This window comes from Entelurus aequoreus, linkage group LG05, assembly GCF_033978785.1.
Source record: "Entelurus aequoreus isolate RoL-2023_Sb linkage group LG05, RoL_Eaeq_v1.1, whole genome shotgun sequence".
Lineage (NCBI taxonomy): Eukaryota > Metazoa > Chordata > Actinopteri > Syngnathiformes > Syngnathidae > Entelurus > Entelurus aequoreus.
In genome coordinates this window covers 59,518,045-59,536,530 of record NC_084735.1, presented here as the reverse complement: position 1 = coordinate 59,536,530, position 18,486 = coordinate 59,518,045, and the positions used below count along the sequence as shown (strand labels likewise).

The 18,486-nt window shown below is 40.6% G+C and overlaps 1 protein-coding gene across 4 annotated transcripts in view; it reads right to left on the bottom strand.

The window, feature by feature from the left end:
• Positions 1 to 18,486, bottom strand: part of zzef1 (zinc finger, ZZ-type with EF hand domain 1) — an 82,015-nt gene that overhangs the window by 22,020 nt on the left and 41,509 nt on the right. For 3 of the 4 annotated variants that reach the window (XM_062048483.1, XM_062048485.1, XM_062048484.1), the window contains 27 exons: positions 17,043 to 17,212; positions 16,714 to 16,795; positions 16,431 to 16,632; positions 12,562 to 12,689; positions 12,228 to 12,468; positions 10,849 to 10,928; positions 10,692 to 10,782; positions 10,154 to 10,628; positions 9,914 to 10,078; positions 9,674 to 9,793; positions 9,433 to 9,594; positions 9,204 to 9,336; positions 9,000 to 9,138; positions 8,724 to 8,889; positions 8,373 to 8,638; positions 8,060 to 8,232; positions 6,218 to 6,401; positions 5,987 to 6,147; positions 5,446 to 5,726; positions 5,124 to 5,298; positions 4,913 to 5,045; positions 4,615 to 4,838; positions 4,192 to 4,500; positions 4,012 to 4,112; positions 3,805 to 3,940; positions 3,357 to 3,716; positions 3,136 to 3,279 (listed from right to left, as the gene is read on the bottom strand). In XM_062048483.1, coding sequence (XP_061904467.1) covers positions 3,136 to 3,279; positions 3,357 to 3,716; positions 3,805 to 3,940; positions 4,012 to 4,112; positions 4,192 to 4,500; positions 4,615 to 4,838; positions 4,913 to 5,045; positions 5,124 to 5,298; positions 5,446 to 5,726; positions 5,987 to 6,147; positions 6,218 to 6,401; positions 8,060 to 8,232; positions 8,373 to 8,638; positions 8,724 to 8,889; positions 9,000 to 9,138; positions 9,204 to 9,336; positions 9,433 to 9,594; positions 9,674 to 9,793; positions 9,914 to 10,078; positions 10,154 to 10,628; positions 10,692 to 10,782; positions 10,849 to 10,928; positions 12,228 to 12,468; positions 12,562 to 12,689; positions 16,431 to 16,632; positions 16,714 to 16,795; positions 17,043 to 17,212 — 5,001 coding nt within the window. The remainder of the gene's footprint in view (positions 1 to 3,135; positions 3,280 to 3,356; positions 3,717 to 3,804; positions 3,941 to 4,011; positions 4,113 to 4,191; positions 4,501 to 4,614; positions 4,839 to 4,912; positions 5,046 to 5,123; positions 5,299 to 5,445; positions 5,727 to 5,986; positions 6,148 to 6,217; positions 6,402 to 8,059; positions 8,233 to 8,372; positions 8,639 to 8,723; positions 8,890 to 8,999; positions 9,139 to 9,203; positions 9,337 to 9,432; positions 9,595 to 9,673; positions 9,794 to 9,913; positions 10,079 to 10,153; positions 10,629 to 10,691; positions 10,783 to 10,848; positions 10,929 to 12,227; positions 12,469 to 12,561; positions 12,690 to 16,430; positions 16,633 to 16,713; positions 16,796 to 17,042; positions 17,213 to 18,486) is intronic. The other variant, XM_062048486.1, reaches the window with a different exon arrangement.

The following is an 18,486-nucleotide window of genomic DNA, read 5'->3' as shown; positions in this document are numbered from 1 at the left end:
AAAGTTGAGGAATGCTCACCAAACACTTATTTGGAAAATCCCACAGGTGAACAGGCAAATTGGGAACAGGTGGGTGCCATGATTGGGTATAAAAGTACACTCCATGAAATTCTCAGTCATTCACAAACAAGGATGGGGCGAGGGTCACCACTTTGTCAACAAATGTGTGAGCAAATTGTTGAACAATTTAAGAAAAACCTTTCTCAACCAGCTATTGCAAGGAATTTAGGGATTTCACCATCTATGGTCCGTAATATCATCAAAGGGTTCAGAGAATCTGGAGAAATCACTGCACGTAAGCAGCTAAGCCCCGTGACCTTCGATCCCTCAGGCTGTACTGCATCAACAAGCGACATCAGTGTGTAAAGGATATCACCACATGGGCTCAGGAAGACTTCAGAAACCCACTGTCAGTAACTACAGTTGGTCGCTACATCTGTAAGTGCAAGTTAAAACTCATATGCAAGGCATAAACCGTTTATCAACAACACCCAGAAACGCCGTTGGCTTCGCTGGGCCTGAGCTCATCTAAGATGGACTGATACAAAGTGGAAAAGTGTTCTGTGGTCTGACGAGTCCACATTTCAAATTGTTTTTCGAAACTGTGGACGTCGTGTCCTCCGGACCAAAGAGGAAAAGAACCATCTGGATTGTTTTAGGCGCAAAGTTGAAAAGCCAGTATCTGTGATGGTATGGGGTTGTATTAGTGCCCAAGACATGGGTAACTTACACATCTGTGAAGGCACCATTAATGCTGAAAGGTACATACAGGTTTTGGAGCAACATATGTTGCCATCCAAGCAACGTTACCATGGACGTCCCTGCTTATTTCAGCAAGACAATGCCAAGCCACGTGTTACATCAACGTGGCTTCATAGTAAAAGAGTGTGGGTACTAGACTGGCCTGCCTGTAGTCCAGACCTGTCTTCCATTGAAAATGTGTGACGCATTATGAAGCCTAAAATACCACAACGGAGACCCCGGACTGTTGAACAACTTAAGCTGTACATCAAGCAAGAATGGGAAAGAATTCCACCTGAGAAGCTTAGAAAATGTGTCTCCTCAGTTCCCAAACGTTTACTGAGTGTTGTTAAAAGGAAAGGCCATGTAACACAGTTGTGAACATGCCCTTTCCCAACTAATTTGGCACGTGTTGCAGCCATGAAATTCTAAGTTAATTATTATTTGCAAAAAAAAATAAAGCTTATGAGTTTGAACATCAAATATCTTGTCTTTGTAGTGCATTCAATTGAATATGGGTTGAAAATGATTTGCAAATCATTGTATTCCGTTTATATTTACATCTAACACAATTTCCCAACTCATATGGAAACAGGGTTTGTATAACTACACACTCTTCTACAAGTGGGGTCAAAAACGACTGAAAGCAGTTCTTATGGAATCTTCTGTGAACCTTTAATTCTTAGCAACTCCAACTTTCCCACTTACACATCTGATGTCATCTCACATCTGATGCACCTTTGACTGTCAATACAGTCCCACTTACACATCTGATGTCATACCTCACATGTGTTGCAACTGGCAGGGGATTCACATGACTAGTTGTGTTTTATGGCCATGTTGGCAGGGGAGTCACCTGACTAGTTGTGTTAGGTTGCCAGGTTGGCAGGAGAGTCACATGACTAGTTGTGTTTGATGGCCATGTTGGCAGAGAAGTCACCTGACGAGTTGTGTTTGGTGGACATGTTGGCAGGGGAGTCGTGTGATTCGTTGTGTTTGATTACCATCTCAGGGCATTCAATCGATCGCAACTGGACTGTTTGTTTTGTTTTAGAAGACGTTTGGCCTCTCATCCAAGTAGGCCTTAATCAGTTGATGCAAATGAGCAATCCTACTGTCAAAGCCAGCAACAGTTGTTGAAGTGTAATTTGATGAGCATGAGCATGAACTGATGAAGCCTACTCGGATGAGAGGCGTAACATCTTCTAAGACAAACCAAACAGTCCAGTTGCGATCGATTGAATGTCCTGAGATTACGATGACCTGGATGAATGAGAACATTTGTTTGATTACCATGTTGGCAAGGGAGTCACGTGATTAGTTGTGTTTGATTACCATGTTGGCAGGGGAGTCACATGACTAGTTGTGTTTGGTGGCCAAGTTGGCAGGGGAGTCACATGACTAGTTGTGTTTGATGGCCATGTTGGCAGTGGAGTTACCTGACTAGTTGTGTTTGGTGGCCATGTTGGCAGGAGAATCACGTGACGAGTTGTGTTTCGTGGCCATGTTGGCAGGAGAAGCAGCAAATAAAATGAATGTACCATATTAGCTTCCAACTTTCAGTTAACTTATATTTGACTCACACAAATATTGAAAGATACAACACAAAACTTATTGTTAAAATAAAACCAACATGAATAATGCACCTGCCATGTTTCTTACATATATAGCGTCAGCCATAAGGATGTAAAAAGTTCCAGATTTTACAGTATTTGGAATTACCTCATTCGTTTTCTGTTGTCCTACAGTCTTTAGTGGATCAAATATTGCCCCTTCCTGGGTGGTGAGACTGCTGATATCAGATGTGTAAGTGTGACAGTATTGCCAGTCAAAGTTGCATTAGATATGTAAGTGACATCAGATGTGTAAGTGGAACAATCAGAGTTGCTAAGAATGAAAAGTTCATAGAAAATTCCATAGTAACAACTTGGGGTAATTTGTGGCCCCTCTTGTGGAAAAGTGGGTAGTGATACAAAAACTGCAATTTCCTAAAACTAATGAAAAAATAAATAAAAATGCAAACGGATTCATTTCACAAACATGTTTTATGAGGAATACCTGGAATATGAAAATGTTACAAATCTTCGTTTTAAAGATTTTGAAGAACAACCCAGTTTACTGCAAAACACATTGATTTTAATTAGGGTAATTTTTGACCCCACTTGTGGAAGAGTGTAGGAATTGGTAGGTTGTGCTTCCAAGGGTTAATGACATGGTCTTGTCAGGCCAGGACGAGGGCGTAATTTAATGTTTGTCGCTGGTTCAAATGTGACCGCCCTGTCGGCAGCCACCTACAAATAGCATCTTTAATTGAGTGAACAGCGAACATTATACACTCTTGGCTGCGATTGCATGTCATTAAAAATAAGGAAAATCAACAAATAGGACACCCACCTCAAAGTTGGTGTTGTTGTCATACGGGTGTTTGGATTCTCTGACCTGCATGGCCATGCCCGGCTCTTCCATGAACTGACAGGCAGTGAGCGACAGACTACACAACATACTTTGGCTGCAGCCTTTCAACACCCTCTGTAGAATCTGTTCAATAATAAAAAGAATCAAAATAAAAATGATGCACAAACTTCCTGCCTGTTCATGCTCCTCCCACTTGTCACCTTCTCCCACAGCGGCCGCTCCTCTAGCTGCATCAATATATCTAGGATGTAGGCCATGTGAGACGCACCGCTCAGTTCGAGGGCCTCCTCGCTCAACGACGCCTCGGCAGGCCAATTGGCCAGCAGGGAAGCGAGTACGTGGCGGGCATACAGCGTGGTAATGGCATGGTTTACCTTCACCAGGTATTGAGGAACTGCCCGATTGCTGCGAACATCCAGTTCTTTGTGCAACAAAGCAGAGCTTTTTGTGCGGCGTTGTTTGGCGTAACTGAGTTGCAAGTCGCTCTCTGAGTTGGTGATGAGTCTCTGTGTCACTACATTGAACTCCTCCGTGGCCTTCTCACACTGACTGGGCTTAGACTGTGTTAAAAAAACAACAACAACATGACACGTTTCTTGCGTTCTTTCTTAATTGTAAAATGTGAAAAGAGTTGATGACCTAACTTACAATGCAAGAAGCCACAATCATATCAGTGTCAACAGCCTTGATGTTTCTGTCCTCCGAGTGAGTCCGTCTGGTCGGTTGCCATTTCTGAGCCAGAGTACGGATTGTCTCATCTGTTTTGATCTCTTCTCCATCAAACCTGGACATGACAAAATTCACATCAACAAGAATCTACGTAAACCGCCTGTAAGAGGAGGACATCAAGAGCACCTCTTCTGCACCTCCAGGAAGAAGGAGTCGGTTTTCTTCATCTGTAACTCATACATGGCTCGTAGAATGGGCAGAGGGGCATTTAAGGCATCATGAGTGATCTGTGGGGGGAAAAGGAACATAGTTGCTTAAAAAACATTCCACTCTGCCGTTTACACTCTCTGAAGTATCCCTATTCACCTGGAAGCAAATCTTAGTCTCTTCATCAAGACCGTCCAGTGGATCAGGCTTATTGACCTCTATGTCGTCAGCAATGTTGCTGGAGTGATCCGAATCGTGCTCCTTGTCCTGCTCTCGCTGGTCCCGCTCGGGGTCCTGAGCCATGGAATGTATTTCCCTCTTTGAGGAATAGAGCATGATGGAGAGAATTTCTAGATCTCGTAGCAACCACAGCTTGCTGAAACCCGTCCCCTTGCTGCACTTCCTCACAAGCAGCTGGGTCAATCCTGACTGCTGGAGAGCTTCCTGAGCTTGTTCAACTCCAACCTTCTACACAGAGTGACAGTGACGACGATAGCAATGATCAAGGTCATTAAATACATTGAAATTATCATTTACACTTTCCATGAATTGCTTTATATGTGCAAGTCACATTGCTGGTACCTTGAGTGTGTTGTAAAGGCCTTTAAGAGCCAAGGACAGAACCCAGGATGCCTCCACAGCATCAGGAGAAGCGTTTTCCTGGCTGGTGTGTAGAAGGTGGCAGATGATGGAAATAAAGTTGGTCAGGTAGCGGCTGAGCAGAGTTTTAGGAAAGCACTGGCTCTCTAACTGCCCTGGAAGGTATGATGCAGAGTCCTGAGACTGGATGAGCTGGTAGTCCTTCACTGAGAGCGAGATTAAAGAAAAAGCTTATTAAAAAAAAGTTAAAGTGCTGTTTGCTCAGAACGATGATACTGACCTGTTTTTCTCTTGCGCGTCTTTATGTCCACCACAGCTGCTTGGTTTGTTTCAGTGAAATGTTTGAGCAAGATCATGTTGTGGTGTTCGTTGGCATTGTCAATAAACACAGTCTGTGTGCCAACACACAGCACCTGCAGGCATATTTTTTGGAAAGAGAGTCAGAGGCACCCTTGGGTCATAGAGTAGTAGAATCCTGGATTTGTTACTACCTCGGGAAATCCCACTAACACCAGCAGGGTGAAAAGGTTAGTGCGTTTGAGTGTTTGCGGCAGCTGGAGAATGCAATGGTCAGTGAAGGCGGCAATGACTGTACTCCACTCAGGACAAGTGTTGAGATTGTGTAAAATATCTGCCACTGTGCAAGCCCAATCCAGACCAATACGACTGGGGAAAAATAAGACAGGAAATTATAGGTCAACATGAACAGTGTCATGGCTCTAGGACTGCGTCCAAATACCTGCGTGCCATTTGAACAGATGAAAAAGTGGACAAACGACATCTTTCACAGGCGTGCAAAAGTGACTACAATACCTGTCTAAACAGAAGGCTCCCAAGCAGAAGAGCAATTGGATGGTCTTCCAGCCACTAGTGTCTGAAATGGCTGCCTCTCCCTGCATTAGCAGCTCACATTTGTCTGTCAGGGCCTCAGTAACAGCAACGTCAGCCTCAAAGGGAGCGATTCTCATCAGTAACTGGCCCAATAGACCCAGCGTGAGATGGTATGTCTCGTTAAGAGAACCAGCATTGGAAATTACTGCCCTGAAAAGCTTGTGCAGGATTGCGCTTACACTGGGCAGACACAGAGTATGTCCCTGACAAGAAAAAAGAAAACATGAATGATTTAAGAAACAATATGTTCAGTCATAAAGCAACTTCTACATTTTGTGCCTTCTCATGTGTTCTGGTATGACAATAAATCATTGACAATAGCTTTGTTTAAATGTCACTAGCCTAGTTCATACTTAAAGTTCATACTTAAAGATGAGGGTTTTAAAGAGTGTTGAACGTGTGATCACTGCTATAAAGCAATCAGGTCAATGAACATCTACTTGGAATCAAGCTGAGAGCTTACAGGTTGGACTGGTGGCAGCATGGCTGCTAAAAGTCCAAGGATCCTCTCTCTGGAGCACTCTGAAAAAACATGTTCCTGAAGGGGAACCTTGGGGAGCCGGTCATCTGTCTCCTTGACAGCATCTGATGAAGGAGATAAGACTGCCGGACTCAACTCTGAAGCTGACAAATGATGACAAAAAACTTGGTTTAGGTTTCTATGCATACCATGAATCAATTAAAAAAAACTTACGTCTGATCACAGGGGAAAGAGGATCCTCGCAGGACACAGAAGGTGTTTTACTGATGCTGATGGACTCTAAAGTAAGCTTCCTATTCTCAATGTCTGCTGTACTCGCTGGTTCAAACATTTCTGAAGGAGCAACGAGAGGAGCGTTCCCCTCCTTTGGCTTTGGCTCTTTTCCCGATGGTTTACTCTAGAATTGAGAGGACAACAGCTTGTGCATCATTGATTTTATAGTTAAACCTTTTCCATTGACCCAAATAATGTATTACCAAAAGGAAATACACTAATCACTTCAAGTTAAAGATATTCGTTAAAAGAAGTTTAGGTGAACTTGTAAATGTACACGTCAAGCTGTTTGATGTTTGAATGTTTCTTTTTTCACAGCTTAATGTTTTTAACAAAGGAACTTGAAGTTTGAATAAAAAATGAAAAGGCTTCCACATTCTATTGCAGCCTACTGATATTTTAGCCAGGTGTCAGCAACCTTTAATATCAAAACAGACATTTTGCCTCTCTTGTGTCAGAAAAATAGTCAAGAGCCGAAAACTTAACACATCTTATACAATTTTACCAGTTATTAGGGTCTGATCTACTAATATCCCAAAAAACAAGTACTAAATAATGTGTACAAAGTGTGAAAATTGTGTGTACTATTAGTGGGCATGTTGGAAGTGACCCCTACCATCTTTATTGCTTGCTTGCAATGAAGGCGGACGCTTTCCTTCCCTCTCCCTTATCTTTCCCCTGCTTTTGCTTCTTTGTCTTGTCTCAACTTTTTTTGGAGTCTCTCTCTGCATTGTTCTCCAAAGCTAAACATGGAATTGATCGACTGGTCTCTCAACGCATTTGTCAAGACTTTCTCAATGAAAAGCTTGGGTTTCAGGTAACTTGCTTGTTTGCTGGTGGACCTTCGCATAAGGCCCTGATGGAAAAACTCCAAGAGTTTTCTGCAGTGAGACGCTGTGACATTCCCCCACCCTTCCCTCATCGACACCTGTCGATTGTGGACTTTTGTTTGCACTACTATCACCTCTCTATAGCTACCTGCTGTGTTATCGCAACGACACTTTGTGGAATGAGGCACAAAGATTATGATGCCAGACGAAGTGATGTCTCAGGCATCCACGGACAATACTTTAACAAACACACACTCGTGTTGTAATGTTTTGTAACGTGCAGCACACAAATATAATCTGTATCACCTTTTCTGGTCTATCACAAGATCCTCCAGTGTGATCTACAACAGAACCCACTTTTTAACATGCTGAAGGTGTGCTCTGGGAGAAGTGGGTGTTGTGTGTTAAATAAATTACATTGTGAATGCTAATTGATTATGTTTGCATCTTCTCCTTGCATTATTGTGTGTTGCAAAAACTGGTATATATTCTGCAAAGACATGAAGAAAAACACGCTACATGGATTGTAAACAATTTTGATCATTGAAGAGAAAATCCTCTGCACGTGGACTTAATAGTTTATCTTTGTATGCTCTCAACTTTGCATGTTTTTAATTTTATGCAAACCTTTAGAGGATCAGGCTTTTAATCTTTTTTTTACGCACGCACAGGCTGGCTAAGGCAAGGTTCTGTTAAGCAATTGTTAGCGTTTGGTGTCCTGATGTACAACTTGAAACTTGTAAATGTTCTTATTTGTCAAGTTCACTTCCTTTTTAGAGAACATCAAGTTTTTAAAAATGTAATGAAACATTCAACAGTTTGCAGAAATTAAGTTCACCTGTAAGATGGTAGTACATTTACATTAATCATAAGAAAGCAAATATGCATACATTTTTATGAGTAGTAAAGGTAGATGCTGTATGTCTTCTCTGCAACTAATATCATTGCTCACCTTGTCTATAGATGAAGAAGCAGAGCAGACTGCTGCAGTACTACCAGGGAGAGACGAGGTGTCAGTGGCGGTGCTGATGTCCTGAGAAGACTGAGGGTAAACTGGACAGAGCTCACTGTCTGAAGATGATTGATTGGCTGACAGCAGATTGAGCAAGGCTGAAGAACGCAGACCTACAGTATGTGGAGTCAGTCGCATGTGAGAAACATACTGTACTGTACTCTATTTGTATTGTTATATGCCACTTCACAAATTAAGTCAACAGGCACCAACAAACACCGGATTTTCAAGCCCAATTATTCTTTGTTGTTACCTTTGCTCGTCTGGCTCTTGAGCAAGCAATCAGTGATGAGTTTGGAGCAGCACGTCTGCAGGGCTGAGGCTTGACTCCAAGTCATACTGTCCAGAGATTCCTCCTCTGTCTGTGTCTTCATGCTCACTTGTGAAGAAGTGTACAGGGTCAAAGCAGCAAACAGAAGCCAGGAGTAGTTGTGGACGTATGGCTGGATCAAGCGATGGCGGTCACTTATTCTAATGGTCACCATGGGGTAAACTGTAATCCGATGGGTGGGCAGATGGCTAAAGGATAGTTGAAGAGAAAGGGCTTAAAATGCAAAAGACTTCAAGTGTGACAAAAAGCTGTCCCTAAACTTGAATGTATTACCTGTCAGGATATTTCTTTGCATTGTAACAACCGAAGCACAAGTCAAAATCTTCACAGACGTTACAGTTGATCCTGCTGCCCACAATCAGCCCCTGGCAATGGTCACAAGCATACTCCATATTCACCATCTCGTGGTCATCCTCGTGGCCTTCTGGCTTGGCACCACCTGTTTAAAAACATACACACACACATGAACGCGCGCACACGCACACGCACAGATTGTGTTGTTTTAACTTGACCTAGCAGTACGTAGAAACATGTTGGACATGAACTCACTGAGGAAGCATGTCTTGCAGAGGTCCATATCCGTGCACTGCAGGCATCGGTAGCGGTGCCATGGTGCCATCCTCTCACAGCCGTCACAGGAGATCACCACATTGAGCAGGTCACAATAACGTGCAATGAACATGTGCATCTGTGGAATGTATCATTGATGTAAACGTCAACTTTTTGGTACTACCTCATCCTATTATTGCATACCTTTCGTCTGTCCTCCATAGAGTCCTCCTCATCGATTTTGTCATACCACTTCTCAAACATTCCGTCCATACATTCATCCATCCACTCCTGGTTCTTTTTGTAGTCTGCAATTTCATCCTCTTCTGTCCACTGACTACCACAGAAAAACGTACCAAAGTATAATTTCAATACTTCAAATATGAGAGCGATGATGCGTAGCAGAGTTCTTGTGGCATGGCTGGTACGCTACCTGATTGCGATGTCGTGAACACTAATGTTTTCTTGTGACATGCTCAGCAAGAGTTCAGGAAGCTTGATGTTCAGGAATAGAGGAAGGTCGTGCACATGCCAATTCATGTCTAGAAGGTGCAAGAGGCAGGTTTGCACACAAGACAGTGCTGGTAGAAGAGCTCTAAGGGAGGGTGATAAGGTTATGTTACACATACTTGTTTACAGAAATCTTTCTGCAATCTCAATCTAAATGAGCTTACTTTTCATTGAGACTATTGAATCCTTGCACTGCCTCCACCAGGATGAGCAATAACTGATGGTAAGATTGCCGCACTTGTTCCCCAAGCTCTCGTCCGCTGTCTGACAACTGAGAGAAATAACTGCAAACAGTATGTGTCATTCGTCATTAAACAGGAAATAGCTGACAAACATGTAAAATGCAATTGTTGTAGTTTTGCAAACCCTTTGTGTTCAGAATGGGGAGGATTTGAAATGTGTACCTGCTGAAGTCTTTCTGACATGTCAGCAGTTCCTGGAGGAACAGGATGCAGGGGCCTTGAAAAAGGTGTGGCTTTCCCAGGGAATGCAAACACTCTTGAACGAGCTCCAGGATTTTGCACACGCTAACAGCCTGAGCTTTGTTCAGTTCTAAGGTCTGCAGGATACTAGATGAGGGAAAACATCATCTACAACAGTGTATATATATAATTAAATATCATGAGAGAGGGTATGTTACACACGTTGCTGTTGTGAGAGAATTGTCCTTGATGAAGTTCAGTATATGTTTGAGAACCAGGTAGCGATCTTTGACAGTGGGGGTGGTGCTGGGTTCTTCTATAGAGCGGCATGAGAGGAGGCGTAGTCGTGCGCGACTGAATGAGGCTTTATGGGATAAGGCAGAAGGAGAGGCTGGACTGCCGGCTCCGCGGGATGAGAGGCTCTCTGTGGAGTCTTTGTGGCCTGACTTGCAGTGCACACATGAGGACACTGGGACATTGGCAGGTTGGCTCTGTCCCGGCTTGGCCTGAACATTGTCTGCAGACATCATCACATGCTCAACTAAGGAGCTGGCCTGGAAATCGTCCTCTGAGATTGAAAGTGGACAGTGAAGAGAAGCACTGCTGTCCTCTATTTTGGCAGGATCAGAGTCTGTGCACAGTGTGCCACAAGGTGAAAATCTGAAGAGCAGGAGGGACTTTTCAATGCACATCTCAGCTGCACAGAAAGAAAATAACAATGAGTAACAGACGAAAGCAAATGAAGACCAGGAATTCTCACCTAGTGTCTCCATAGTAACCTCATCAGGACCTCCTTCCTTGTCTTCAGAAACATTCATTTTGCCAACAATATATCTCTGCTTCATCTCCAACTAACAGATAAAATATAGACAATGTTTGATTCATGATGAATTCATAAATACGAGATGAATCCTTACCATCCAAGTTCTGATGCTGTCTGCCAGAAAATACACCTGCACCAAGTCCTCATTCAAACAGGACTTGCATTCTTGATTTACTATTCAAAGAATAAAACACACTGAGATATAACATTGATCTACTCACTGCAATTTTGATTAAATGCAAATAATAATGATAACAATAACATTATCAATCATTAGGGGTGTAACAGTACACGTTAGCAGTTGTTTCGGTACAGAGATGTAATATTAAGAGGAAGTGTTTTTGCTTCATGCATTAAATACAGCAATTAAATACAAGCGGAACAAAGATCAGGCGGGCACCACACTTTCCATTACAGACATAAAAATATATCCAGCGTGCAGACCAGCCTTCCACTGGCTAGAGTCATGACTAGCAATAATGCTAAGAAGACACAGCTTCAATCGTTTAGTAACACTTTCAGTAAAATGTGTAATGCAAAAATCATTAAAGCTGTTTAATGTTTTGCATTTTGTATGCATTTTGTATACCTAAAATGAACGGATCAGTGACCTTAATACCGAGGTAATTATAATGTTACACCTCTAATAATAATAATAACAATAACAAAAAGCCGGCCAAACTATTGGCACACAGTGAGGGACAGGAGGACACTAGACAAACTGCTCGCCATCATGGACAATCCTGCCCACCCACTCCACCAGACAATTGAGGGACAGCGGAGCTCATACTCCAACAGGCTCCTTCAGCTTCATTCCCACAGTGTTCGATTCAACAACTCTTTCATTCAGCACTCCATCCAGCTGTATAATCACTCGCCCTACAGCAATAGATGATATCAGTCTATTACCTGACCGCTTCTATGTTAGTACCTCTCTTTGTTTATAATGTCTATTTTCTGCTGGATCTACTCTCTATTTTATGCTGCAGCTGTTACATATACTGTAATATTGTACATGGTATTTGTTATATAATGTATATATTATACAAAATTATAATATAATATATCAGTATATATCCTATACTGTATAAATAATATGTAAATATTACTCATATGTTATATTTTATAATGCTACTACGGTACATTTTTAGTCTACTTTACACCTGCATTATCCTTTCCATCCTTTGTAACTGAGCTACTGTGTGGAACAATTTCCCTTGTGGATCATTAAAGTTTGTCTAAGTCTAAGTCTAACAACACACACACAAACAATCACAGTGTGCGACAGTATTACCCTGACCCCTTAAAATCACATTTTCTGCAGCATATTCATTTGTATATTTTAGCTCATTGCAGACTTCAGTAGAAGCGCTGAAAATCAATGAATGTTGCGTTTGACAGAACTTAGTTTGTCAGTTGTATTTTTCTCAAGCTGCTGCTCACATATTGTACTATTGGCAGTGCTAACATTACCGTAGGTGTGCAGGGCATGGATGAGGGCAGGTGTATGATAGACCATGGCAGCCCAAAGAGCGTTCACGGCATGGTCTGTCATCCAGCCAGTGGCAATCTCATTCCTCGCTGCCTGTTTTCGACAGCACTGCACAAGGTTTCTCATCAGCTCTGTTCCATGGTCTGCTGCTTCTTGGGAAGGGTTCCATCGGGCAAAGTTCTCCAGGAACCTCATTACATCATCAGGTTTATACACGTTCCTCTAACACACAGAAACTTAGTATTAAGAGTTTTCAAAGTGAAGATGAAAATATGACAAGTGGATTGGAAAGAAGCGTAATAGTTTTGCTCATACCTGAACTGATGTGTTCTGATCCATGTGCCTGGACTCACACAAGCCATGTCGCAGAATGTATTTCCACAGAGGTGAAGACTGAACATGAGAAACTTTCCAAGATGGAAGCTCTTTCACTGAACGAACCTCTGGATAAACACAGAAGAATCACAACACCAGGAAGAAGTTGGCATAGCAAGAAAGTAGAAATGCAGACAACCACAATGCATTCCACTGGCTTATGAAAAACAGATGTACCATCTTAACAAAACTGAATTACATATTTACCAGCTGTTCAATGGAAAACAAATGACGCTCCATTTTATATGACCCTGTCAGACAGGTATTGATGGAATTATTATTACTGTTGTTTATTGTTGTGCATCACAGATTTCAAAATTATAAAGAGTTATTTGCAGAAACATTTATTATAACATCTATTTCAGTAATTCTTAAACTACGGGATACACGAGCTCTATCTAGTGGTACCCCATAGAATCACTTAATTAAATATTCAGAGTCTAAGGCCCAATCCCAATACACCCCCTTGCCTAACAATTTAGGCTTATACCTACTTTTTGCGCATTCCCGTGAAGTTGTGTCCCAATGACTCTTTGCATTTAGGGGTAGTGGGTTCTATGTCCTTGCAGCTGATTGGAGGTTATTCAGACAACTGTCCTAAATGTCATACATGAACTAAACACCACATACTCAAAGGATATTTATAACCTAGACACAGATTTTCTTAAAAAATATAGCGGCATCCTTATACAGCCTCTTACCCGTCTTATTAATATTTCCATTAAAACTGGGCAATTCCCAGATGGATGGAAAACTGCACAGGTAATACCACTTTTAAAATCTGGTGATGCTGGAATGACATCTAACTATAGACCTATCAGCCTGCTTCCAGTTTTATCCAAAGTCCTGGAGAAGATTGTTTCGGAACAACTAATGCACCACCTTGAGACAAATCACTATTTGACTCCCCTGCAATTCGGATTCAGACGTAACCATTCTACAGAATCTGCCACTTGTTTTTTAACTGAAAAGATCAAACATTCTTTTGACAAAGGACAGGTGGTCGGTGCAGTATTTCTAGATTTAAAAAAAGCATTTGATGCAGTCAATCATGACATTTTAATTTCAAAACTAACTAAATTCAATTTATCCAAACAGTCATTGTCCTGGTTTGAGTCATATCTAAAGGGCCGTGAACAATGTGTCACCATTAATAATGTGAGATCTTCCTTCCGCAAAATAGAAACAGGGATACCTCAGGGTAGTGTCTTGGGACCGATACTATTCAGTCCATACATCAATGACCTACCAGATGTATGCACAGATATAGATTTACAGATGTATGCGGATGACACAGTGGTATATACATCAGGTAAGACCTGTACTCTAGTTGCTGAAAAGTTAAATGCTAAATTAGACAAAATAGCATTTTAAACACTAAACACTAAAAAGACTAACTCCGTCTGCTTCTCCATAGAAAAGCTACCTCAAACAAACCTGAATATAAAAATGAATGAGGAGCTCATTGAACAAGTACCTGAAGTCAAATATTTGGGCATAATCATAGACTATCAGCTGAATTTTAAAAGTCACATTAAGAAAATGTGTAAAACCCTGAAGGCAAACCTAGGCTGTTTTAATATTATAAGACACTGCTTAACTCTTAGTTGTGCTTTTACTTTTATGAATTCAATGATTCTTTCACACATATCTTATGGCTTAACTACATGGTCCCAGGCACACCAGTCATCAATCAAGACCATTGAGTGTCTTTATAACCGCGCCTTGAAAGTTCTAGACAAGAAGAGTATACGATATCATCATTGCCAAATTTTAACCAAATACAATATTTTAAGTTTTACCAATTTTATTTTGTTACACACAGTCAAACTGGTTTTTAAATGCTTGGATAACTCTACTCCCCAATTGCTCTGCAAGGCAATTACAAGACTGCAAAGTGGTACCAGATCTACCACCCGAGCAATGTCAAAAGGCAACTGTTGCGTTCCATTCCGTAGAACATCTTTTGCCCAGACTGCCTTTTCAATAAAAGGACCACAACTATGGAACTCTTTACCGGACATTTTGAAAAGTATACCTGCACTTGTCACTTTCAAAAAAAAAACACAATTATGGCTAGTTGAGCAACAATCGTGTTCCCATGTTTAGTTTTTACTAATTTTTACTAATTGATTTTTATCTAGTCTGCACTTTGTCTGTGTTATTATTATTATTGTCTTTTATCTAGTTTGCACTTTGTCTGTATTATTACTATTATCATTATTATCGACTCATTCTATTTTTTATTTTCCTATTTTAATGATGTTGGATCTTTGTTGTTGTTGTTGTTGGGGACAAGTGTTGTAAATTAGCTTTGGCTACAAACACTCTGATGCATACATTGGATAACTGTTTCAGATGCCTATGTTTTTGTATCTGTCCCTATTTCAAATAAACCTCTATATCAGTGGTTCTTAACCTGGGTTCAATCGAACCCTAGGGGTTCGGTGAGTCGGGCTCAGGGGTTCGGCGGAGGTCAAGACACACCCGACTCATCGTGTAAATAAAAACTTCTCCCTATCAGCGTATTACGGATACGGCAACAGCAGAAGTCAGACTGATTTGCAGGTGTGTAATTTGTTGTGAGTTTATGCACTGTGTTGGTTTTGTTGTTTGAACAAGGTTATGTTCATGCACGGTTCATTTTGTGCACCAGTAAAAAAACATGGTAACACTTTAGTATGGGGAACATATTCACCATTAATTAGTTGCTTATTAACATGCAAATTAGTAATATATTGGCTCTTAACTAGTCATTATTAAGTACTTATTAATGCCTTATTCGGCATGGCCTTATTATAAACCTAACCCTCTAACCCTGGCCCTAACCCTAACAAAATAACTCTAAATTAAGTCTTTGTTATTAAGAATATGTTCCCCTAGTGTCCAAAAAACTCTAAATTAAGTCTTTGTTACTTAGAATATGTTCCCCATACTAAAGTGTTACCAAAAACATATAACTTTGTCTTGAATTTGAAAAAAAAAAACAACATTTTATTTTTCACTAAAGAAGGGTTCGGTGAATGCGCATATGAAACTGGTGGGGTTCGGTACCTCCAACAAGGTTAAGAACCACTGCTCTATATATATATATTGGCTCAGCCATATCGGGCCTCCCGTTTGCTACTGCCGACCTCCATGTTGGCTGTGCTGCTTTTTCAGAGAACATTTGATTAGATTTAAATTCTAACGATGTGGCCCAAACGTTCTGAGCCTTCTAAGGCTTGTCGCACAAGATGTAAGCCCTAGACGAAGCTGCTTACAATCTTCAGATAAGGTAAACATCCCAATTGCTATGCTAAAAAAGGTAGCTTAGCTTCAAACCAATATCCACTATCAGCAATTACAAAGTAAATTAATCTACGGTCGTTTACATAAAGAAGGAGGAAAATAATAAATGGAGCGTAGGACGTGTTTAAAAGTGTGTGTAAAAGGTTAATAACAGTGTAAAATGCATACAATATTTATATAAATTTGAAAAAATAGCGACCCTATAGGGAGGTTGGGAACGTAACTCCCGCAATAATTGAGGGAACACTGTAAACATCTCTCAGTATAATGCACTACAGTTATATAAAACTGTATATTGTCCTCATAGAGCAGAAGATAACTATTTACCAATGACAATAGAAACACTTGTTGTAACACATATGTTGAGTTGGGACGCAATCATTCTACATATTTTATGCTATGTGTTACTAGTGTGATCTTCATCAAGTGTCACTGCCAACCATTACAAGAGGAATTATAACGTACACTTAATCCGATTTATAAATCACTTGAACAACAGCTGTGAAGAACAATCTCACCATGAGGCGATTTGAGTGCCAGGGTTCTGGAGGCAAGACGCCCCATTAGGCGCGCCACAAGCAGCTGCAGGTCAGACATCCAAGAGATGGTGATGTCTGGCAGCCCCATGGCTGTGACAGTGAACTTGTAACCCCACTCATTGTTGCTGCTATCAGAGTGGAAGAGGAACTGAAGCTGAGGGCCAATATCAAACGTTACCTTCTAAAGAGAGCAAAGAGAAGCAATGTGTGTAAAGGAGAGAGAAACACGGAGGCATCCTGTGGGTGAATGGCTTATTCATACCTTTGGCCACTTTTCCGTTCCAACCTTCATGTCATAGCGAAACTTCCCGCCCCTGGAGTCGGTAAATTCTAAGTAGTCATACCTATGATTTGAACAATGGGATTAAAACTACTTCATGGAATAACACACTCAAAGTACATATATAATTATTAGTAAGATACAAAGTTGTCAATTAATTAATACATTAAAAGCATTTATCTTTAGGAAGTTAGTGATTGACTGCAATGGGTCACGTTGTTGGTGGAATATTCTATTAATGATGAATGAAGGGACAAGCGGTAGAAAATGGATGGATGAATAGAAATAGAAAAGCACAATGATACAGTTACCTCTTCTCTGTCTCACAGCGTTCATCAAAGTCCACTTCAAAGGAAGTCACACCAGGGCAGGCGAAGATGCTGCTCTCATGGCGACTGTCTTCATAGTTATGAGAGGACTCCATGGTCCAGGTCCGAAGCACCACAGGCTTTTGGGGCTGGTGCCAGCTCTCTTGGTCCTGCTAACAGTCGTAGGAAAATCATATTTTTTAAATATGTATGCTGTTTTTCCCCTCATATAAACTATGTACGTGTAAGTATGTAAAATTCAGGCGTTGAAATAAACATTTATTGAATGATAAACTACATTTTACATCTTTGTAATCCACCATAATCAATAATATTACTTGCTTCAACTCTGCATGTTAACCACTAAAGTTTGCTTTTATCTTACATTGTTGAAGGATTCAATCGATCGCAACTGGACTGTTTGGTTTGTCTAAACAAACCAAACCAAACCAAAGGTCTACGACAAACCAAACAGTCCAGTTGCGATAGATTGATTGCCCTAAGATGACAATGACCCGGATGAATGAGAACATTCGTAGACATTGTTGAAGGACTTAACAGTTAAGTTATTTATTCATCTGATTCAATAAATATTGTCATTCAAAAATGTTTTATGTGTAAAATGGGATATACATCATACAATATATGATACTTTGTGTATTCAATCTCTCCAAGATTTATCTGGCTTTTTTTGTGATTGTTGCGACCTAAAATGTCTGAATTCACAGCACCATATTCCAGAAAGTTGCATCAAAATTTGCGACGTCTTGAAGCTTATTTTTTCAATAAAATTGAATCCACTTGTAATTTGATACATTTGTTATCAGTGTTTTAAGTGTTCCTTGTAACCTTAATTTTTTAAAGAAATTATAAATAAATACTGTTTACTCGTTTTATACCACACAGATTTAAAAGTAGACACTAGATGCAGTAAAGGCACATACTCAGGGCTCATTGTCAAAAGTACAGCACTGTTTTAATAATTATTACTAATAATAGTAATAATTCATTATAATTACAGAAAACACCACCAAATGCTTCGTTATAGTCCATTCTCTGCTCTTTCGTCTACAAGGTGTATGTTTTACACTTGAAAAATGTTTGTCCATCTTAAACATCCTTTTATGTTCCAACACATTAACCCACACAAGTTAAGAGCATTTGTGAACTGTTGTGAGCGCTCTACAGATCTATTTTTTGTTGATAAATGAGCGACAATGAGAGATTATCATTACACTTGGACACCTGACATGTAAATGCTGCTTCTTTGCTAGGTCAGCATTGCAAACAAAATCATGTTCTGATTGTCTTACTCTAGATAAGTGAATGTTAAATAATTATATAAATACATGTAAACTAGGAAGTGAACGTTTACCCACAAGGCTTAGTGCTGGAGACAGGAATTGAAACTAGGTCTGAGCTACGAGGGACAATTGTGTCATTAGAT